The 20,629-nt window shown below is 43.1% G+C and overlaps 1 protein-coding gene across 1 annotated transcript in view; it reads left to right on the top strand.

Annotated features, from left to right (window-relative positions):
* CNTNAP2 (contactin associated protein 2) overlaps positions 1 to 20,629 on the top strand; it is a 1,403,550-nt gene that overhangs the window by 657,030 nt on the left and 725,891 nt on the right. The window contains exon 11 of the mRNA XM_088018399.1: positions 9,341 to 9,447. Within this exon, the coding sequence (XP_087874525.1) occupies positions 9,341 to 9,447 (107 nt within the window). The remainder of the gene's footprint in view (positions 1 to 9,340; positions 9,448 to 20,629) is intronic.

The following is a 20,629-nucleotide window of genomic DNA, read 5'->3' on the forward strand; positions in this document are numbered from 1 at the left end:
GGGGAAGTGGCAGCCTAGACCAAATCTGCCCTTCCCGCATACTGTCTCTGCCCCCCACCCCATCCCTGTGCCCTCCCTTCTGGGCTGTTTCTCCTCCTGGTGCTCTCATTCTTTGAGAGGCTACTGCCAGAGCTGGAATGCTCTTGAGCTTTGTAATTGAAAATGCGTTCCTCTGACCGGCTGCATGAGCATCACTGGGGAACATGTTAGAATTACAGGATCTCAGACTCCACCCCAGACTTAAGTAATCAGAATCTTCATTTTAACCAGATTTTCTAGTGACTTCTATGTGCATGAAAGTTTGAGAACTTTTGTGTAGCAGTAGCTCAGGATATCAGCAACAGCAAGCTATTCAGAGAAACACTCCACCGTTAATCATTATTGGGTATCATGTGAATGTATTTGAGAGAAACAGTCTAGTTTTATATGGAGTTCTACAGAACCAAATGTCGTTCTCAAGGTAACACAAAGGTTTGATTTTAATTTTATTTTAAACTCTCTATTTTAACTATTAAGCACTGTAGAAAAAAAAGAAAAGAAGCACTTTCAAAGTGTTTTGAAGACCACCATTGCACTCAATTATGCTGTCAGAGTAACGTTCTTGAGATTTGAAAGAAAATTTCTTCTGCCATCTCTGTTTAAGTAGTATCCACAGAAGTGGGCTGTGGTGAACGAACCTGGTACCATTCACAGTTCTTAAGTCCATGAATACCATTTTTGTCAATGCTTTGCTATTAAAATCAAGTATAGAAATAAAAGAGATTGGGTAAAATAAAACTGCACCTGTCATCCATTCTAACCCTGGATAGAATTGTTGTATCCATTCAAACAGCTACTCTGTCTGTAGCGTTTGATTTTATATTAATTATTATACACGTGACTTTTAGATATTAGCTTTTGTTTGTTTTACCTATTGTGGTGTAAGTCAGTTTCATTTGAAAAAAAAATGCATTTTGATTCTAAAGCATTTTGGAAAGCATTGCTACAACTGGAAGGATGGTTGCAGCTGAAAGAGTCTGATACCAGGGCTCTCTGGGGACAGAGTTCATTGGATCTATCCCTTCTGGAGCCCTTTGATCACAGCAAACTGACACCTGCCAACTTCCTGCACATTTCTGATCCTGCTCAACTAGTTCTCAAGTAGCCACATTGGAGCCATTGGGATTCGTGTTTGATGCGACGCAAACTTCCAAGCCAGGACCTGCTGTAAAACAAACTATATATCTAATACTTTACTGGAGCAAGAGTCTGGATGTAAGACTAAAATCATACATAACACTAGTCCCTATTTTTTGCAGTAAAAGAGATGTTTCCTCCAGACTTACTTCAGTCCCGTGGTGTAACTTCACGGTCATCACATTCCTCCATTGCTTCAGTGGGTCTGCCAGCAGCCATTTCCTGAGGGTGGACGAGGCACCTGCCATGCTAAGGACCAGAAGATAAAAATCCCTAACTGCAGAGTCTCACAGTTTAGAAGAGACAAGATGCTCAAGCAAATCACTACTATACAATGTGATAGTGGGTTGTGGGACCTACGCAAATGGTTTTATGCGAGTATAGGAGAAGAAATAAACAGGAAGTCGGAAGCTAGATTAATTCGTATTTTGTTTTGCTTGGTGACTGGCCCTAACATTTTTTAAATACAGGGATGAAGTATTAGGGTTTGGAATTACATTTGAAACCATTCGACTTGGAAATAAAACATCTCTCCCCATTAACAACTAAATGCCAGTAATCAGCATGAGGACAGTGTCCATTTTAAAAATACAAATTATAAGGAAGAGACATTAAAAAATAAAATATTAAAATCCCATTTAAATAAAAGATCACTTTTAAAGAAATCCTTAATACTGAATTTTAGGACTATTCAGTCAATCTCACTTGATGGTTATATGCTCCTCGTGTGTGTGTGTGTGTGTGTGTGTTTGTGTGTGTGTAAGTACACAGTAGTCTTTTTTTATCGTTGAGAGGTGGGTTTTCTGCTTTGTGCATTATTTAGAGCACATTTAGATTCCAACCTGGTTTTCCTTTGCAACTCAGTCCTTTGCACTACTTCCCCCTGAATTAATTGCTATAATGAGCTGATGTAAATTACTTTCACTATTAGGCTGAGCTAATATTAACCCACAACCATTTAGAAAGTAAATATACCACACAGAGGCATACACAGACTTAAGTATCACGGATTTTTTTTTTTTAGTTTTCCATAATTTTGGAGTGTCCGTCCCATTGCTTGGTCTCATGGTCTAGAGAATCAGGACTGTGAGCAGAAACACCTTCTGCAGAAGCCCCTGCCTGCCTGCCTGGGCAGGGGGCAGGATGGCGTGGTTTTGCCTCCTTGTCATCACTTTCTCGCTTTCCCTGCTGGGAACACTTCCAACATGTTAATTATGAAAATGCAACTCCCCTTTTAAGGCCCCGGGGGAGTGCTCTAAACTTTATATTTATTTATGTTCTGCCTTTATTTATATTCTACCGATAACTACTCTGATATCCCTATTTCTGTAGCCTTTCCTGTTCCTTTGATGAGTCATCAAATTCTGCCTGGTGCTGTATTTTGTGTGAATCTTATCCCGCATCTCCACCTAGGTGATCAAGTCTTTGGAGAAGGACCCTCTAGGTAGCCTTGATAACACCAAGCCCAAATTCAAATGAAATACAAGTGCCTTTTTAGCATAGAATGAATTTTCCATCCCCCCCCCCATGATAACCCAACATTGTGTCTTTGCTTCTGTTGTATTTTTCCCCCAGGAATGCACTTCCTCTCAGTTTCTTCTCTTATAATCCTGTCTGTTCATCGAGGCTCTACTTAAAGACTTTATATCGTGCCCCAAATCTACATATGATCACTCCTGTGTGACTCCATCCTGCATTATTTGCCCCTGATTATTGCACTTTTCATTTCCATCTTACATGGTAGTTTTCATATGTACGGTATATTCACTTTTGTCGGCTGTCAGTTCTTGAAATCTTATTTACCTTCTGTTTCCCACGTGTTGTGCACAGAGCAAGTGTTCAGTAGATGTTTGTTGCGTGACTAAAGGTTTGCAAAGAGCTGTAGAGGAATGGCGTTCCTACGTAAGAATCAGAGGTTCTATGCCTCGTGGGGGTGTGCCTGCCACACCAGGTTTAGGCATGACTGATGGTAAATCAAGAACGGGACATAGCGAATGCTGTCTCTGAAGCAACTCCTATCAAACTTTGCAGCAGTAAGCTACCAGGGCATGATGACTAAGGGGTCCCATGCAGCGTGGCTGTCTATCGGCCCATTGCCTGTGACCCACTACTAGAGATTCCACTGTTTAAATCTGGGCAGACGTTTCCATTTTAGAGAGTTTCTTACTAAAACCTTGAAATCTTTTGTGAATGTTAATACATAATAATACCTTTGTTGTCTGTGAGCATCTCTATCGGGATCTTAAAGAATCAGGTTGCGGGGAAGTCGCAGAGAGGAACTGCGAGGAATAAGTGGATACAGCTACGAAAAAGGAGAGAGTCTGCTGTTGAAATAGGACTGTTTCTGAACAGATTTCAACCTCACTGTTGTGAAGTACAGGCAGGCGATGAAATTGTGCCCTGGAAGCTGCAGTCCAGATATTCATAGTTCCCATATGTTGCCCCTCTCTTTCCTGCCTATTAATTATCTCGTTTATGAGCATTTCCTACAAACCTTAAAACTACTTATCAGATAGGTAAAATTGATAAGGAAAATCTGTGTCCTAAGACGGCCGACCAAGCCAGCAAGAGAGTCCCAGTCCTTGCCCCCGGGCTCTTCCGGGTTCTTCTCCCTGCTCTGCTTCCCACGCGCACCAGTCTGGGTTCCTCTCCCTGCCCCGCTTCGCACGTACACCAAGAGTGCCAAGTATGCGGAAGAAGAAGTGTATAAATTGCCCCCTTTGTTTATGCTCAGGGTGCAGACCTTTGGAGACCACTCTCCTCTGAGCCCGCCGGCGTTAAATAAAGCTCCTATTCTCCAAGATCTCCGAGTGTCACTTGGTTCTTCCGTCGGGCGATCCAGGCCAGGTTCCGTAATATTTGGTTCTCTGACTGGGAAACTCAACCGCGCTGGCCCATTGTTGCCACCGGTTTGGGAGCAATGGCGGGGTGGTGACGGAACGAGGGATCATAACAGAGAAGGTGCACCTTGCCTAATTTTTGGCAGTCTCCCACCCCGGTCACCTTGGGCCGGCCCCGCTCCGCTGTTCCTGCCAGACTCCAGGAAACTTGGCAGGTGAGGACCTGGTCCCGACGTCGGATTCTGGGAAGGCCTAGGGCCCCAGGATCCAGACAGGCCCACGCCCACTGGGGTGGAAGGGGAGCCTGATCACCTCCCAGAGACCTCTTAGAGGTCTCATAGGTAGGGATTCCCAGGGAGGGAATGTAATAACTTCTGGAGTGTGAATGTGCAGTCCGACCTTGCTTGCTCAAGCAGACTGATTCTGTGACTCCACGGGCGGGCACCCGTAAGGTCCCCAGAAGCCTACGGTGTCTGAGTGGGCCCATCTGCGATTCCATGGTGAATGGCATATAGTCTATGGCGGCATCGGAATAGTTTCCGATCGTAAGTCACAACACTGAGATTGCTATGGCCTAAGCTTCACCTAAGCTCCTTCAGGACATGGCCGGATGGGCATCTGATTGGTCTCCTCATCTCAGGAGGCACCCTCCCCCTTTGTCTGTCTCTGCGCCACTACACAGGGGAACATCACCATAGATGAGCCCCGCATTTGTGGCATTACCGGCTGGATGGTCAGCTCAACAGGGTGAATTATATGCCTTAGTCCAAGCCCTCACCCTCAGTGAAGGCAAGTGAGTCAGTATCTATACTGACTCTCGGTACACCTTTGCTACTGTACATGGAGCCATCTATAAGGAAAGGGGTCTCCTAACTGCAGCAGGAAAAAGCTATCAAGAACAAGGAGGAGATACTGAGACTCCTCGAAGCCGTCTGGTTTCCAAAGGAAGTAGCAATCTTGCACTGTAAGGGACACCAGAAAGGAGATGGCCCCAGAGCGTGGGGAAATCGTCTGGCAGATGAGGCAGCCAAGACCGCAGCCAATGAGGACCTGGAAGGACAGAGCCCCTTCCCTCACCATGGCCCTAACATCCCTGGAAGAAGTCCCTCTGCCCAGTTACACTAAAAAGGAAAAGGAATGGGCTATGGCTGAGGGGGCCACCCTGACTGAAAAGTGATGGTGGCTGATGCCAGATGGGTGCATCTTTGTTCCAACAGCAACTGGAGGGCATCTAGTCAAGGAACATCACTGACTCTCTCATCTGGGAAAAACTGCATTAGAGGCCCTTCTCAGGAAGCACCACTACATCACTCAGCTGCCAGCACTATGCCAAGCAACGAGTGAACGATGCATAACATGGGCTAAAAATAATGCTTGGTCGGCACCACAGTCCCCACCAGGTGTCCAGAGGTCGGGAGCAACCCCCTTCAAAGATCTAGAGGTAAACTCCACAGATGTGCAACCGAGCAGGGGGTTCATATATCTCCTAGTAATAGTATGCACATACTCTGGATGGGTCGAAGCCTTCCCGACCAGGACGGAGCAAAGCCAGGAAGTAGCTAAAGTCCTCTTGTGGGAGATCGTGCCCCAGTTCAGCCTACCATTAACAATCCATAGTGACAATGGACCCGCATTTGTGGCAGACATTGTACAGGTCTTGACCAAATCTCTCAATGTCACCTGGAGACTCCACACTGCTTACCAGCCCCAAAGTTCAGGGAAAGGGGTTTTCAGGGGACTATGGAGCCAGGATGAACCCCGGCAAGTTGAGAACCCTGTGTGAATTGGAATGGCCCACCTTTGATGTCGGGTGGCCTTCAGAAGGGACATTCGATGTCCCAGTGATTTGAGTATGGTGAGTCGTAACAGGAGAACCAGGACACCCTGACCAGTTTCCGTACATTGACTCCTGGCTAGGAATTGCTCAGACCCTTACCTCCTGAGTGCAATTCACTTGCAATAGGCAGGGACAGGCCAGGGCCTTAATCACCTCATCCAAGCGACCCAAAGAAAACCAGCAAAAGCCCCAGTCTCCACAAATCCTAGCCGGAGATCCCAAGGACGAACCAACCTGCCCCTACCGTACATAGTCCCAAGACCATCTACACCTGGCCCTTCAGCGCAAGACACTCTGCCGCCATTGGTTTCACCAGTGCCCCCAGGCCCAGAGGACCCACTTTCTCCAGGACCAACAGCCAGGCTGCGCCCCAGGGCACAAGAGCCCCCCAAATGCTGGTACGAGAGATGTGGGAACCCAGGAGGCACGACGAAGATGGGATGGTCCAACCCGGCCGTTCCATGATGTGTAGTATCCCATTCTCCACCACCGGCCTCCTCAACTGGAAACATAACACCCCATCCTACTCTGAGAAACCACAGGCCATGGTAGACCTCATAGAAACCCTCTTGCAGACTCATCGACCAACCTGGGAAGACTGTCAGCAGTTACTCCACACCCTGTTTAACACAGAGGAAAGGAGGAGAATAATGAAAGGTGCATGGCAGTACCTGGAAGAGCACGCACCAACGGGAGTCATCAGCCCTGCTCCCTGGGCTAATACGGCCGCACCCAAAGAGCAACCAGCATGGGACTTCACCACAACCGAGGGACAGGCCCACACCACCGGCACCAGGAGGCCCTCCTCCAGGGAAGCCAGGTAGGAGCTAAGAAACCCATGAACATGACTAAGGTATCCTCGGTCACTCAACAACCAGGGGAGTCCCCCGGGGACTACTACAAAAGACTACGTGATACACACTCCATTTGACCCTGAGGCACAGGAAAGCCAACAGATGGTAAACACCTCCTTTGTGGCTCAGGCCACCCCCAGACATCAGAAAAAAACTTCAGAAACTAGAGGGTTTTGCCGGGATGAACATCACCCAACTAATAGAGATTGCCAATAAGGTCTACGTGAACAGGGAGGTTGCAGCCGAATGGGAAGCCGACAAAAAGATGAAAGTCAGCCTCCTCGCCCCTGCCCGGAAAGAAAAGGACAACACAAAAGGGGAGATCCCACCCACCGAAAGGGGGGAAGCACAGCACCCGCCTTGGCAAGGGATCAGTGTGCCTACTGGAAAGAGAGAGGGCATTGGAAAAACAAATGCCCGGCCACTACAAGGAAGAAACCCGAGAGGAGGACCTCATAGGCCTTGCAGGAATGGACTCAGACTGAGGCGGACCGGGCTCTTTCCTCCTCGGCCACCATGAGCCCATGGTCAGAATGAAGGTGGGGGACCAACCAGTGACTTTTATGGTTGATACTGGGGCCAAGCACTCTGTTGTCACCTCCCCAGTGGCCCCTTTCAGCAAAAGGACTGCGACCGTCCTTGGGGCCACTGGGACGCAGGCGATACAACAGCCCTTGTGCCAGGCTCGCCAGTGCGAACTCGGGGGCCACAAGGTCCGACACGCATTCCTTTATCTGCCTGATTGCCCTGTCCCTCTCCCAGGCTCAGATAACCTTTGAGCCCACTGGACACACTAGCCTCTGACTGAACCCAAGGCAAAAGGAGACGGGGTCTCTGAACAGTAGAGCGAATGAATCACACCCTCAAGGGAACCTCAGCAAAGTTTTGTCAGGAGACTAACTTCCATGGCCAGATCTGCTACCCCTAGCTCTCCTGCGTGCTCACTGCACGCCTGGGACTTCAGGGTTCTCCACATTCGAATTAATATATGGATGGCCTCTCCCGTGCTTGGGAAGCCTTCCAGGAAACTGGCATCAGCCTGGAGATAAAGGATTAAAGGAGCAGCTTCAGGCCCTGGGGGCCACCCTAAATAAATTACAAAAGTACACCTTTTGAGAGGACCCCAATCTCCTTAGGGTCTCAGGTACACTCCTTCCAGACCAGGGACTCAGTTTGGGTCAAAGATTGGAAGAAAGAAGAAAACTCATCATTCGGATGCGGAGCCGTGCCAGTGGAGAGTCCGGCCAGACTTCACAAACCCACTCCGGCTTCACCTTCAACGAGACCCCACTGACTGATGGACACCTGCTCACCATGGTCCCTGGCTCTCATCCGGCGTGATTTCCCTCATCTTGGAAGTTGGACTCTACACTGTTGCCCCTCCTGACTGGACTTTCCCCCCGAGGCTTCTACCTAAGGTCATAAATCCCACTTTTACTGGCCCTCTGCTCTCTACTCCTGAGTGCATTTCACCATGGTTTTCCTGGCCCCAGTCAGTCCTGGTCTTCTGCTACCTGGTGTGCTTTATGATTAAGCCCGTGTTCGCCCCAAACCTTGCAGTCAACCCTCAGAGTCAAACAGAATGATGCCCTCTAAACTAGGTGTTTAAAAGGGGCATCAAAGTGGGAAATGATAAGGAAAATCTATGTCCTAAGACGGCTGACCAAGCCAGTGAGAGAGTCCCCGTCCTTGCCCCCGGGCTCTTCCGGGTTCTTCTCCCTGCTCTGCTTCCCACGTGCACCAGTCCGTGTTCTTCTCCCTGCCCCGCTTCACGAATGCACCAAGAGTGCCAAGTATGTGGAAGTAGAAGTGTATAAATTGTCCCCTTTGTTTGTGCTCAAGGCTCAGACCTTTGGAGACCACTCTCCTCGGAGCCCGCTTGCATTAAATAACCTCCTATCCTCCAAGATCTCCGAGTGCCGCTTGGTTCTTCCGTCAGGTGATCCAGCCCAGGTTCTGTAACAAAATTACTCCATTTTTTCAATGAGAAATTGATATTGAGAAAGATTAAACTACATAGCCACTTTTGGCTATATAGTCAATAGAAAAACAAAGATTTGAACACAAAACCTGCATTTTTCCCCTATGTTACGCTTGATGCTGCTTTGGGTAGGTGGCTTTCATTGGCCAGCTGGACATATGGGGAGACATACAGAAGTCTTAGAAATCTTCTCATAGCTGTTGCCATGGCATTATTGCAAAAGCTCAAATTGCTATGAAAAACTCAGTGGTACCCTTTTCTGACTTGGTATTGGCCTTGTTAAAGAATAGGACAGGAAATAAGATGGCTAATCTTCCATCTTTCACCAGGAGGAAATTCAGCTAGTATCTTTATTTTTGTGCAAAGGCAAAATAAAATGAGTCTGTGATATGCAAATGAGTCTCTCCACTGTTTGTTAATTTTTACTGTTTACTCAAAAATGGGAAACACCAGGCTTGTGATACATCATCTTTTGTGCGCTTGGCACCTTCCATCATGGATCGTATTAATCTGCTTAAACTAACAAGGATTAATTGCCTTGGTAAGTCAACCTGGCATTGAAATGATATATTGCCCAGACAGCTTGGAATTTGGCCACTTATAAATCTCATTCGTGTGTTGGTTTATTCCTATTTGTCTCTTTCTCTGACAGATGTGTGCCCAATCACTGTGAGCATGGCGGGAAGTGCTCGCAAACATGGCACAGCTTCCAGTGCGCTTGTGAGGAGACGGGATACAGTGGGGCCACCTGCCATAACTGTGAGTGCCCATTCATCTCACCATGACCTTTACTTGTCCAGACCCCAGGTCCTCAGCTACCTAGGGAATGCACCCACTGATCACTTGATTCTGAAGAACCCAGATTTTGTTGTTGCTTCCCCAGAATAGTACTGTAGTCATCAAGATATACCGTCTCATGCCTAATGACACAAAAAGGACCAACGTGTCCAGTGTTCTGTAAACATTGTTGGGATTGGAATGCTGATCTTGGATTTGCCTCTGTGTGTCTAAGCCACGTCTGGATAGATGGTTTGGGAAATTGTGTTAGTGTAATGTCTCTGACTGGATTCTCATTTATCAGTTCATCAGAGAGACAGAGAGTGTAATTTGGACATTTAGTGTCTGGACAATAATTGTCTCTTGCTCTATCACAACTATCTGGCCGCATTTTTCAAATCAGAAAAAGAAGTTAGAAAGTAGAATAAAGTCCATTATTAAACTAATAACACAAGAGGGCAAGTTTTTATAAATATTCAAAGTAAAAAGTGGCTTGCAAAGACGACTAATAAAACACAGATGTGCCTTGTTTTACATAGTCGCGTTACACTGAAAAGTTGAAGTTTGTATTTTTGTAATTCAAAGAATATTTTTAAATGAATGTTAACTCTCTTATTGTAACATTAATTTTCCAAAAATGCATGGCTGTTTACAAAGCCCTTTTGGAAGCAGAATTGCCATAAGATGTAGAGTTGAAAGAAGTTCATCTGTCCGATGTGTGTGTGTGTGTGTGTGTGTGTGCATGCACATGTGTGCATGTGTGTGTGCGTGCACATGTGTGCGTGTGTGTGTGCGCGTGCACATGTGTGCATGTGTGTGCATGCACATGTGTGCGTGTGTGTGCATGCACATGTGTGCATGTGTGCATGTGTGTGTAGGGAGAGAGGAAGAAGAAGGGAAAGATACTGACCTCCAACCTTCAGTCTCCTCCCAACAGGCTGAAAAACTGAAAATCTAATATTTAAGCCCTCTAATTATACAGACTTCTTTCATTACACTTCATTTTTAGGAAACAATGACAAAAATATTGTCAAAGAAGAGTTCTGGGGATAATAAATAAATAAATAAATGCAGGACAACTCTCTGAGCCTTTCATGCCATTATTTGTAGCAATGTACAATAAGAAATGGGAATATAAGACTTCAACAAAGAAAAATGTTTGTAGTTTATTTTATTGCACTTATTATTTTGTTTAGGAAGCTGTTCAAAAACAAGAGACAAACGCTCCTTAAAAAAATTAACATTAATAGGAATATGTACAAGAAAATAAAAACAGGCCCAAATTGATTTTTGGTAAAGTATTTCTATATGGGTACATGAAAGAGTATTTTAGTGAATAAAAATGAAACTGATACTGAAATTAGTAGAATAAAGGAGTTATAACTAAAGTTGCCCCTTGCCAATCACATCAAAATGTTAACTTTTAGCCGGTGATATTCATTATATGATAAACGATGTTTGAATTAGGTAACTTTGATAAAACTTCGTACCTTCACTCCACCAATATAATTTATATATTGTGCTACAAATACCACCTTTAACTATAAGGGATCTTGTTCCTGAATATGAAAATTCTAAATAAAAACAAAGAACAAGAAATTGGTGCTGGTTACAAGGGTTTCCTAACTCAGTGCTCACTGGATATTGAATTGAAAAGCAAACTATTCTTTTTTTTATAGCTGCTTCCTTCATTTAAATACACAGCAAAGAAAAAGATTTTAAAAATATTAAATTTGTTTTAAATTTAAGTACATACTACTGGTTAAATAGTTGATTTTTTTTTAAAGAGTAATAACTCCAACTATTAGAAATGTCCTAAGAGTATTTAGGTTTGGCCCTGGCAGCAATCTATAAATGTAAAAGGGAGAAATTATCTCCTCCCTGGAGCTCATTCCTACCTGTTCGGTATTCCACTTTCATTTCTGTAAAAGTAGAATCATTCATTTTAAAATAGAAAGGCTGATATCTTGTTGTCTTGTCTGAGTGAGGCCAAAATCTTGAAAATCAAGCGCGTGCATAAAGAGAGGTTAGAAGACCACAGTGCAATTAGAGAAAGGGATCAGTGACATTATTTGGCTGTGAAAATTATTTGTCTTGTAGCTTATTAAAGGGCATATGCTTCCAAATAAACTGAATGACTTGATATACCTCTTAGTTACTCCCATGGATTAGTTAAAAATTGGGAAGGAGGGTCTGATCCAGCACATAATAATGGAAAATATATATAATATATGCCATTCAGTTTGATATATAATGAACAATATTGCATTTTTACTTAGTGACCACGCTGATAGCAAGAGCATTGAAGTAAAAAGAAGCCAACTTCTGATGCTAGCTATGAGATTATCATGCTGTGTGTGCCTTTGTAGCAAGTCGTTTGACTTCTCTTGGACTTCCGTATTCCTCTTGACTAAGTGGCTACTGAGGTCTCCTAGAGTTCTAAAAACCAATGAGCTGAGACTTCCAGTTGCTTATTCTGTGTTTTCTGGTCTTGAATTTTGTTAGCGTTATTAAATATTTTACATTTTTCCCTGTAGAGGACCAAGGATCCCTTTTGAAAAAAAGGAGTTATGGTAATTTTATAATGACATGCCTTTAAAAAGGTAAAAAACAGTTAACTAAAACATAGTGTTTGGTACAACTAAATATTTCATAGAGCTTCAAACATTACAATTGAGCTCCTATTTCCACACATTTTCTGCTCTGGTCCTGGCTTGGTCAGGGTAAGGTAGCTATTTCTCAGAAAACCGCTGATCATCGAGGCTAGATGCTGGAGTCCAAGATGGATCCCAGAAGCCCTTTTTTGATAGATCACACTGCCTGAGTTTGAACTTGGCCCTATTACTTACTTGTGACCTTGGCGCTTAGCCTCTTGGGGCTTCAGGTTTTTCCTGTGTGAGATGGGTGCAGTGACCCTTGTGAAGCCACCCTGAGATTAAATGAGGTGGCTTACGGAAGACACAAAGAAGAGCTTTAGCATATATTAGTAATCAATAAATTTTCACCAGTTAATGACTTTTAGAACAAACATCCTTTGATCTGTACTTCTGTACCAGTAATTGTCCACATCCCCCAATTTGTCACTTAATTTCATGCTGCCCCTCATTGTTGTGACTTGTGTGGCACGTTGGGTTTGAAATGAATGAGTTCCATAGTTTTTTTTCAGAAGAATTGAAGAGAATTAAAAGTAATCTGGATGTGTCCTAGACCTATATCTATTTATCTGTTGGTTTATTTATACATGGAGAATTTATTTTCAAATACATTTTCTGTAAGGCTCAGAGGGTTGTCATTTACAAACCACTCTCCTGAGGAGTCAGGATGTCCCCCTTTGGATGTGTAAATGCCACAGGGAAAGCCAAAGGTTGGATTGCAGGAAAGGGCAGGCCAGTTGTTGTTCTCTCAAACACTAAAGAGGTTAGATTGTGACCAAATGGTGGAAATACATTAAATTGTTGCAGCTTTATACTTTTTATTTTTTTTAAAGATTTTATTTATTTATTTATTTGAGAGAGCGAGAATGAGAGAGAGAGAGAGCACATGAGAGGGGGGAGGGTCAGAGGGAGAAGCAGACTCCCTGCTGAGTGGGGAGCCTGATGCAGGACTCGATCCTGGGACTCCAGGATCATGACCTGAGCCAAAGGCAGTCGCTCAACCAACTGAGCCACCCACGCGCCCCAGATTTTCTTATGCAGATATTCCATTGTCAATGAATTTCTGACTAGTAACACATTGAAACTTAAAATTGTGACAAGGAAGGTAGAATGATCATGTTGAATATTTATCTTTTGTTATATTGACTTTATCCTCTTAAAAGTATAAGGATGTGTTTTTCTTGTGAGCAAAGCTTCATGTTTATAGTTACAGTCTTTTTTTCTCTTCCTGACACTGTATAGACAATTGGTCTCCAAACTTATTTGTCAATACTTCAGATGCTCTTTAGGATCTAATTACCATCTCATGTTTTCCACATGTGTTCCTTACACTTCATAATTATGGTGCTCACTTACATAAATACAAAAAGCAATCCCTTATCTCAGGGCTTAGTAGACTTTTTTTTTCTCTCTCTCTCATGCTGCTGGAGCCCATCTTTGAGCTCATTCTACATATGATATCAATCTCTTAATTGGGACTGCCCTAAAAATCTCCAGAATATTCTCAATAACATGAAAATTGTTGGCTGCCTTCACAAGCCAGAGGACATTTAACAGATATAAACAATGTTCTGGAGTGGAAATTTATAAGAATTATTATTAAATACCAGATATTCATTCTGAGAGATTTTCACCTTGCCCAGATAAATAGATATTATTGTTTCCAGAGGTAGTAAGAGGTGATAAAATGAATGGCCTACACAGATTTCTTCCGGTTTAAAAATGGTGTGATTTCTGAGTTCTGAGATACTAAGAAGGTAGTAATGTTGCCACACAAATGCAAAACTAAAATTTTTACTAGCCAGTGTTAGAGGAAAAATTGAAATTGAAAAGGACGGTATTCTACATCCTGTAGTCTGGAGCTATTACTCTCAGTCCATAAATTTGTAAGCCATAAATTACACTGCACCTTATTACCGCACACATGAAAAGTGCAGTGGATTTCAATAGTGCACACTATGTTATTTATAATCCATTATACTCACAAGTAATTGAATTCAAAGCATAATTTTTAAAAAGAAATTAATCCTACCTGCTTGTAGTCGCAGTAACCTAGAGCATAAACACCTAGATTTATTGGCAGTAGATTTGGTGCCTCCATCTGTTTGGAATGACCACAGACTTAGGCATCAATGAAGACAACTTGGAATTTGAGAGTTACAACCCTCCCACCCACCCACCCCAAAAGTGTTCACTGTATAGAATTATGTCCTTACAGCATTGGAGTCCATCTCCTAGCTATAAATTCAACTGGCTTATAAGGACCTACTCAGAATGGCTTATGTTTTTAATCTGGTTTTCCACCATACTTTTCCTGCCTTTCCCCCTTCCAGTCTCCTTTCAGTTTTTCATGCGTGCCCTGTACCCTCGCACTGTTCCTGCTCCTCGGCCACCGCCACTGCCACGGGATTTTCGCACATCCTCCCTCTCTGCTTTGTCTGGTACATTCCTACTCATCCTTCAAATATCAGTTCAGTAGCCACCTCCTTAAGGAAGCTTTCTGTGGCCCTGTAATTAGGTCAAATCCTCGTAATTCTAGTACACGTCTTAGCACTGGTGCTGACTGTGATTTGACATCTATTTTCTGTGATTCCTTAATACTGTCTGGCCCTTCCCCGGACTATACTATCTGAGAGGAGACAGTGCCAGGTTCTGTTGACCGTTTTATTCCCAGGGCCCACCCAGCATGTATTACGTGCGCAGTGAATGTGCACGGAATCAGTGAATGCATGGCAGAGAATGTAGAAAGCATCAGTAGCTTTTTAAAAATCAGTGTCCTTTATACAAATTCATGAAAATAGTGAAGCTATGGAGAGGGAGTAAGCTAAAGGGACAAAAAGAAAACAAGAGGAGGGCCGATAATAGAAGGTGAGTTAGTGAAAGGCCGAGGGAGTAGTGATAGTAGTGACAGCAGAAACAGCCACAAGAGGTATAAAGTTCTAAGAAATTATATGGAGGAAGTCAGTATATGAGCAAACAAACGTGCACATTTCAAAAAATCATGAGGAAAACCTTGGGCCATGCATGTTAGGGCATGTTCATCAAAGTGACTTGTGGGAATGTAGTAAGAGTCTCAAAATAAGTTCAACAACAAAATGGTATCTCAGGTAATAAAGTACAGTCAGGTCGTGTACTGGCCAGGTGTGTGAGCTATTCTAAAATAGATATGCATACATTTAAATATGGACAAGTGAATGACAAAAAAAAGTTTAAACTTGGTGCAAAATTTGAAGAAGATGAACATAATCCTTTTATTTATCATGTAATATCAGATGTATATTCTTGCTACAAGATGATTAGAGAGAGGGAAAAGAACTCAGGATTTGAAAGTCGATGTTCTGATGTCAAATCCACAAATCCTCAGGCTCTACAGCCAACCTTCTCTTCCCATCCGCTGAGTTTTCTCAGCTATAGGATAGGAACTCTCTCCCAAACCTGTAAATCCTCTGTTTCCTTAAACTCTCTTAGCATATTAGTACGGATTTCCCTTAATCCATACAGGGTGAAGTCAGCTCTTTGAGAACATGCTGCTGGCCACTGATAGCAAGGAAATGAGAAGTTTTGGATTTAATCCCTCCTTTTTTCTCCTCTGTGCTGTCTTGGCTTTGTGTTTTGGACGGTCATTTAACCTCTCTGAATTTAAGTATCCCCCGGGACATTCAATGAAATATTTTCTCTTCAAGTGCTTTGTAAATTTAGAAAACATTTTGTATCATTTTGTAACTTGTATTGTACCACTAAGTCTTTAAAAACAGGCAGCGAGGGAGCGCCTGCTCAGCAGGGAGTCTACTTCTCCCTCTGACCCTCCCCCCATCTCATGTGCTTTCTCTCTCATTCTCTCTGTCTCTCAAATAAATAAATAAAATCTTTAAAAAAAAAAAAAAACAGGCAGCGAAAGTTTTGTCTGATTAGAAGTAGCTTCTGGTTACAGAGAGCACTGATAGAGTTGATTCTCAAGGAAGAGATCAGAGGGTGTCCCAATATTTAAGCCAATACTCACTGAAAAGATAAAAGGCCTTATTAGCAAATATAATAGCTACACAGGCTAATTTATATTCACAGGGTGAATCTGCTCTTTCTAATCTAGACACAGCATTAAGTAACCAGATTGTGCTTCTTTGTTAGCAACTGAACAATTACCAGTCTTCCAATTTCACCTCCCTTTCTCGTCCTTTACATTCCTACACTGTGACCTACTTCAGAGGCTCAGTATGTCTGTGTCATTAAGGCATGGGTCCTTATCATTAAGGAGCGGCCCTAGGGCAGAACCACAGGACCATGGGACACACAGGAGCTATACTCCTATCATCGCTTATTCATTTTTTGTCCATTCATCAGTATGTCAAGAGTGAACTCCATTCTGAGCATGGGATAGATGCTGGAATGTGGAGAAGGGAAAGAGGGGAGGATGTAGTGGTAATAGCTCCCTCCAAAGAAGTGTGTACTTTCATTAAAAAATAGAAGCCCTCAGGGGTGCCTGGTGGCTCAGTCAGTTAAGTGTCTGATCTCGGCTCAGGCCGTGATCTCAGGGTCCTGGGAAGGAGCCCCAAGTTGGGCCCCCAGCTCAGTGGAGAGTCCACCTGTCCCTCTGCCCCTCCCCCCACTCATGTGCTCTCACTCTCACTCTCAAATGAGTAAATTCTTTAAAAAATAAAATAAAAGCCCTTATAATCTTAACTCATTTACATATCTTTGGCTTGTTGTGAACTGAGGATTAATTGTACTGTAAGCTTACCTCTTATGATCTAAGTTGCCACTTCTCACCTTACAAAATATGTAGAAATGCAATTATGTGGGAAATTACTTAATATCTTATCACAGACTCCTTGTAATTCTAAGTAGTCGTTTCATCTTTTCAGATTATATCATCAGATTATCAATCTCTTTATTTCCGGGTTTTTTCTCACCAGATGGGATGGGGAGAGACCAGAGTGAGGAGGAATCAGCTCCATCACGGTGCTAGGTGGGGGATGCGGTTTTCAGTGGATCATGCGCCATTAGAATAACAGGAAGCCCTTGCTCCGTTGTGTGTACACTCTGGATGAGAAGCCCCCGTTCCCACCAAAGCTGAAGCATTTGGGGAAAGAGGGAAAGGACAGGTGGTGTCGCTTACTGAAATCACACTTAGTTACCAAAAGAAACAATAATCCCGGCAGTTCCTTCACTCCCATTTTCACCGGGCATCTGCAGATGAAATAAGACGGAGGGACACGGGAAAGTGCTGCCTTTGTAGAAACGTTGGGAGGGGATTTAGAGGCCATTCTGTCTTTCAGCCACAACCAAATAAATTACATTGGATTAAAATAGTGCAGGTCATTTGGAGAAACACAGCCCAAAGACCTTTACCTTTCTAAGGCAGCCCAAATTTCAAATTAATCCCTTCTTTTATGCCTTGCTTTGGAAAGATGGCTAAGATTAAACCTAGAAAGAAAGGATTTAATTTCAGTTTTACAAAGACTTTTTCAATAGTTTCAAAAATATATCTTTCTCTTCGAATAAAAAGCCTTTGCAAAAAAGTTGATCTGCGAATGCATATTAAAAAGCAGCCTGCCATAGAGACGAGCCATGCACCTATGAACTGCACAGAGGCTATGAAATGCCAGAGGTCGGGCTTGAGGGAGTTGACATTATTCATTAAAAATCCTCTGTAGTTTGAATCCCAGTGACTGTCTCAGCCCAGGTTTGGAGTGAAGAGAAAAAGGAATAGAAGACACTCACCTCTACACCTTTGCCAAGTTCGGTGAAAGGAGAGAAGATAGAGGGGAAGCCTGATTATTGGCAGATAAAGAAGGAAACTTCAGAGAATTTTGTATCTACTCAAAAAATAAGAAAGGAGAATTAAAATTAAATATAGGAAGTGCCTCTCCCTTGATCCTTTTAACATCTCCCAAATCAAACGATTTCTTGCTTTCATATTGACATTAGTCACTGTGCCCCTACTCTAAGTCTTTAGCTTTACAAACTTGGAGTATAGGATTACCTGTAATTCATACATGGTCCTGGTTCGGTAATATTATATGTCCATTTGTATGTAGCACACTCTGTGGATCACAGAAATACAGACAAGAGCCTGCTTCCTTATGAAGTAGACATGCTGGCTAAAAATGGAAGACAGACAGTCAGGAAGTGTTAATACGTCAGTAGAAGGTAGTGTGGTTTTGTGCCAAACTGGTGTAAAGGCCGGTATGTATAGCATGAGAGGGAGAACAGGTCACCAAGGTGGTTGGCGAAGGGTTTCAGGACCAGCTGAACCCTGGCGAAGCTCCTTGCTTGCTTGGTTGGGAATTAAGATTGGAACTGATGGGGGCAGGGTGGGGGGGAGAATGGGGGTGGGGTAGCAGAGGCAAAGTTTGAGGGCAGAAATAAACACGAGCTATGGAGAAGCATGCTCATGAAAGGGGCTCACCTTTGGAGCCCACAGACTGCCATGGGAATGCTCATTCAGATTCTTACATTCCATATGATCCTGGAGAAGTTTCTAAACCCTTCCTGAGTAAATATTTGAGTGGCGTGCTGGCGTCCTGAAACCCTTCCCCAACCACCTTGGTGACCTGTTCTCCCTCTCATGCTATACATACCGGCCTTTACACCAGATTGTTAAATATTCAGGACTTCTGTGAGCTGGTTGTGAAGGCTTGGTAGCTTGAACCAGCTACAGTAGGAGAATTCACCCCATGGAAACTAACAAGCCCAACAAATCCAGACTCCTTCTTGTAAAGCTGCTGACTTACCAGAATACCACTGCCCTGATTCCTTCTTAATTAAGCAAGAATTACAGCTCTGCCTATGCATATTATTGTGTTAGGGTACAGATAATGTATAAAATGTCTAGCACAGAGTCAACACAGATGACGCTCGAGATGACAGCTACAGGCTTAAATGTAACATTGTGAAGAGATCGGTCTCATCAGAGGAGCGGCGGATAGGGAGTTGGGCAGGTAGGCTGAGCTAGCCAGGGGACAGTGGTCCTGCACTACCTCGGCACCGAAGTACGATGTCAGATGTGATTCTCCATCACTCGTCTTTACCACAAAACAACTTCACATTTATTCTTTAGAAGGAAGAGTAGAGCTCTTCTCACTATATTAATCCATAAATGACATTAAAGTCTTCCCTAACAGACAACTGGCTTACGATTACTTCTGAGCTACAGAGGACGTGTAAGATCCCTGAACAATGTTTAGAGAGCATTTAGGAAGGACCATGGCTTATGTAGCGTCACATCAACTGTAACCATTTCTTTTACCGAAGGGGACAGAAATGTTTTTTGTTAGTAGGTTTGCCTCAGCTGTTTAGCTTATAGTATAATGCGAGGTAACAACTGATGAATAATTATCTCTGTTAGGATACAAAACTAATTTTAAGATTACTTTGTGATTATTAGCCTAAATCTAAAGAATGAGCAGCTTTCTCCTGTCGGGATCTCCTCCCTTCTGTGACCCAGCTGTGTCAGATTTCTCTTCCATAAATTCAAGACACTTAGTTTGGTTTGCTACGCTCTCTAAGACTACAAATACCTGTAATGAATCTCGTGATCTTTTTTTCACTGTTCACCTGACAAAAATCTGAAGAATGAATGATTGGTCTCCGTTGTTTTTGTTTTTCCAACATCATGATGGACAAAGAACTCTATTTCTTTTGTTGTTATGACTACATTCTGCTTTTCTTCCTCCTTTCTAAGCCCTCCTGGCAAAAGAATGTATAGTTCAGATTGTTGGAATCTATAATGAAAATGTTTATCTACCCGAATAATTCCTTCTGTTACATTTGTTGTAGACGACTAATGCCACTAAAAGCAAAAGTTTGCCATGGAAAGTGTAGCAGTTTCCAAGAAAATGTTACTGGTTGACTTTATTGAATGTTTTCACATTTGAGTGCTTTCAAATTTTAGTAAAATATGTATTTGAAAATATTTTAACTTAGCCAAGTGCAAGTGAAATTCTGTAAATGGATTTGACTAAAAAATCTAATTTTCACGTAAAGCAAGAGAAAGGTCCACTGACTTGCAGTTCCTTGGTCTCATTGTATAATTGTGTTCCAAAGCTACCGTGGGCGCTCCCACCTGCAAAATATGCCTAACCTATTCTTGAAAGACCTTTCTTGCCATCACAGATGCCAGCACCAAATGCCAGACAAAGTTGGCAGCTACAAAATTGCTGTCATTACTCATTAGCAGGCATCAAAATGTCCTAATAATACTTGTTGCCACTCTCCAATCCTGTGGAGACATCAGTTAAACATGCCTTGCTTGCCAAGTCATGTGATCAGCTTTCACTATGCTGGATAAAGCCAAGTGAGACCATCCAGGTAGACTGGATAAAGAAACCTTGAAGAGTTTGGCTGTGGAAAGAGAAATTCTTTCCATCCATATTACTGCAGTGGAATTCAGAACTCTAGAAAACCCTGTGTGTTTTTTCTGCCATATGGCTGTCCGTTGCTCAGTTGCCCTACTTAGAGAACACTTGAGTATTCAGTGGAAGGCATATTCCTACTCAGAAAATAACCAACAT

Source organism: Eumetopias jubatus, unplaced genomic scaffold (genome assembly GCF_037043125.1).
Source record: "Eumetopias jubatus isolate StellerSeaLion01/CBP00866 unplaced genomic scaffold, mEumJub1_p1.0 scaffold_14, whole genome shotgun sequence".
Lineage (NCBI taxonomy): Eukaryota > Metazoa > Chordata > Mammalia > Carnivora > Otariidae > Eumetopias > Eumetopias jubatus.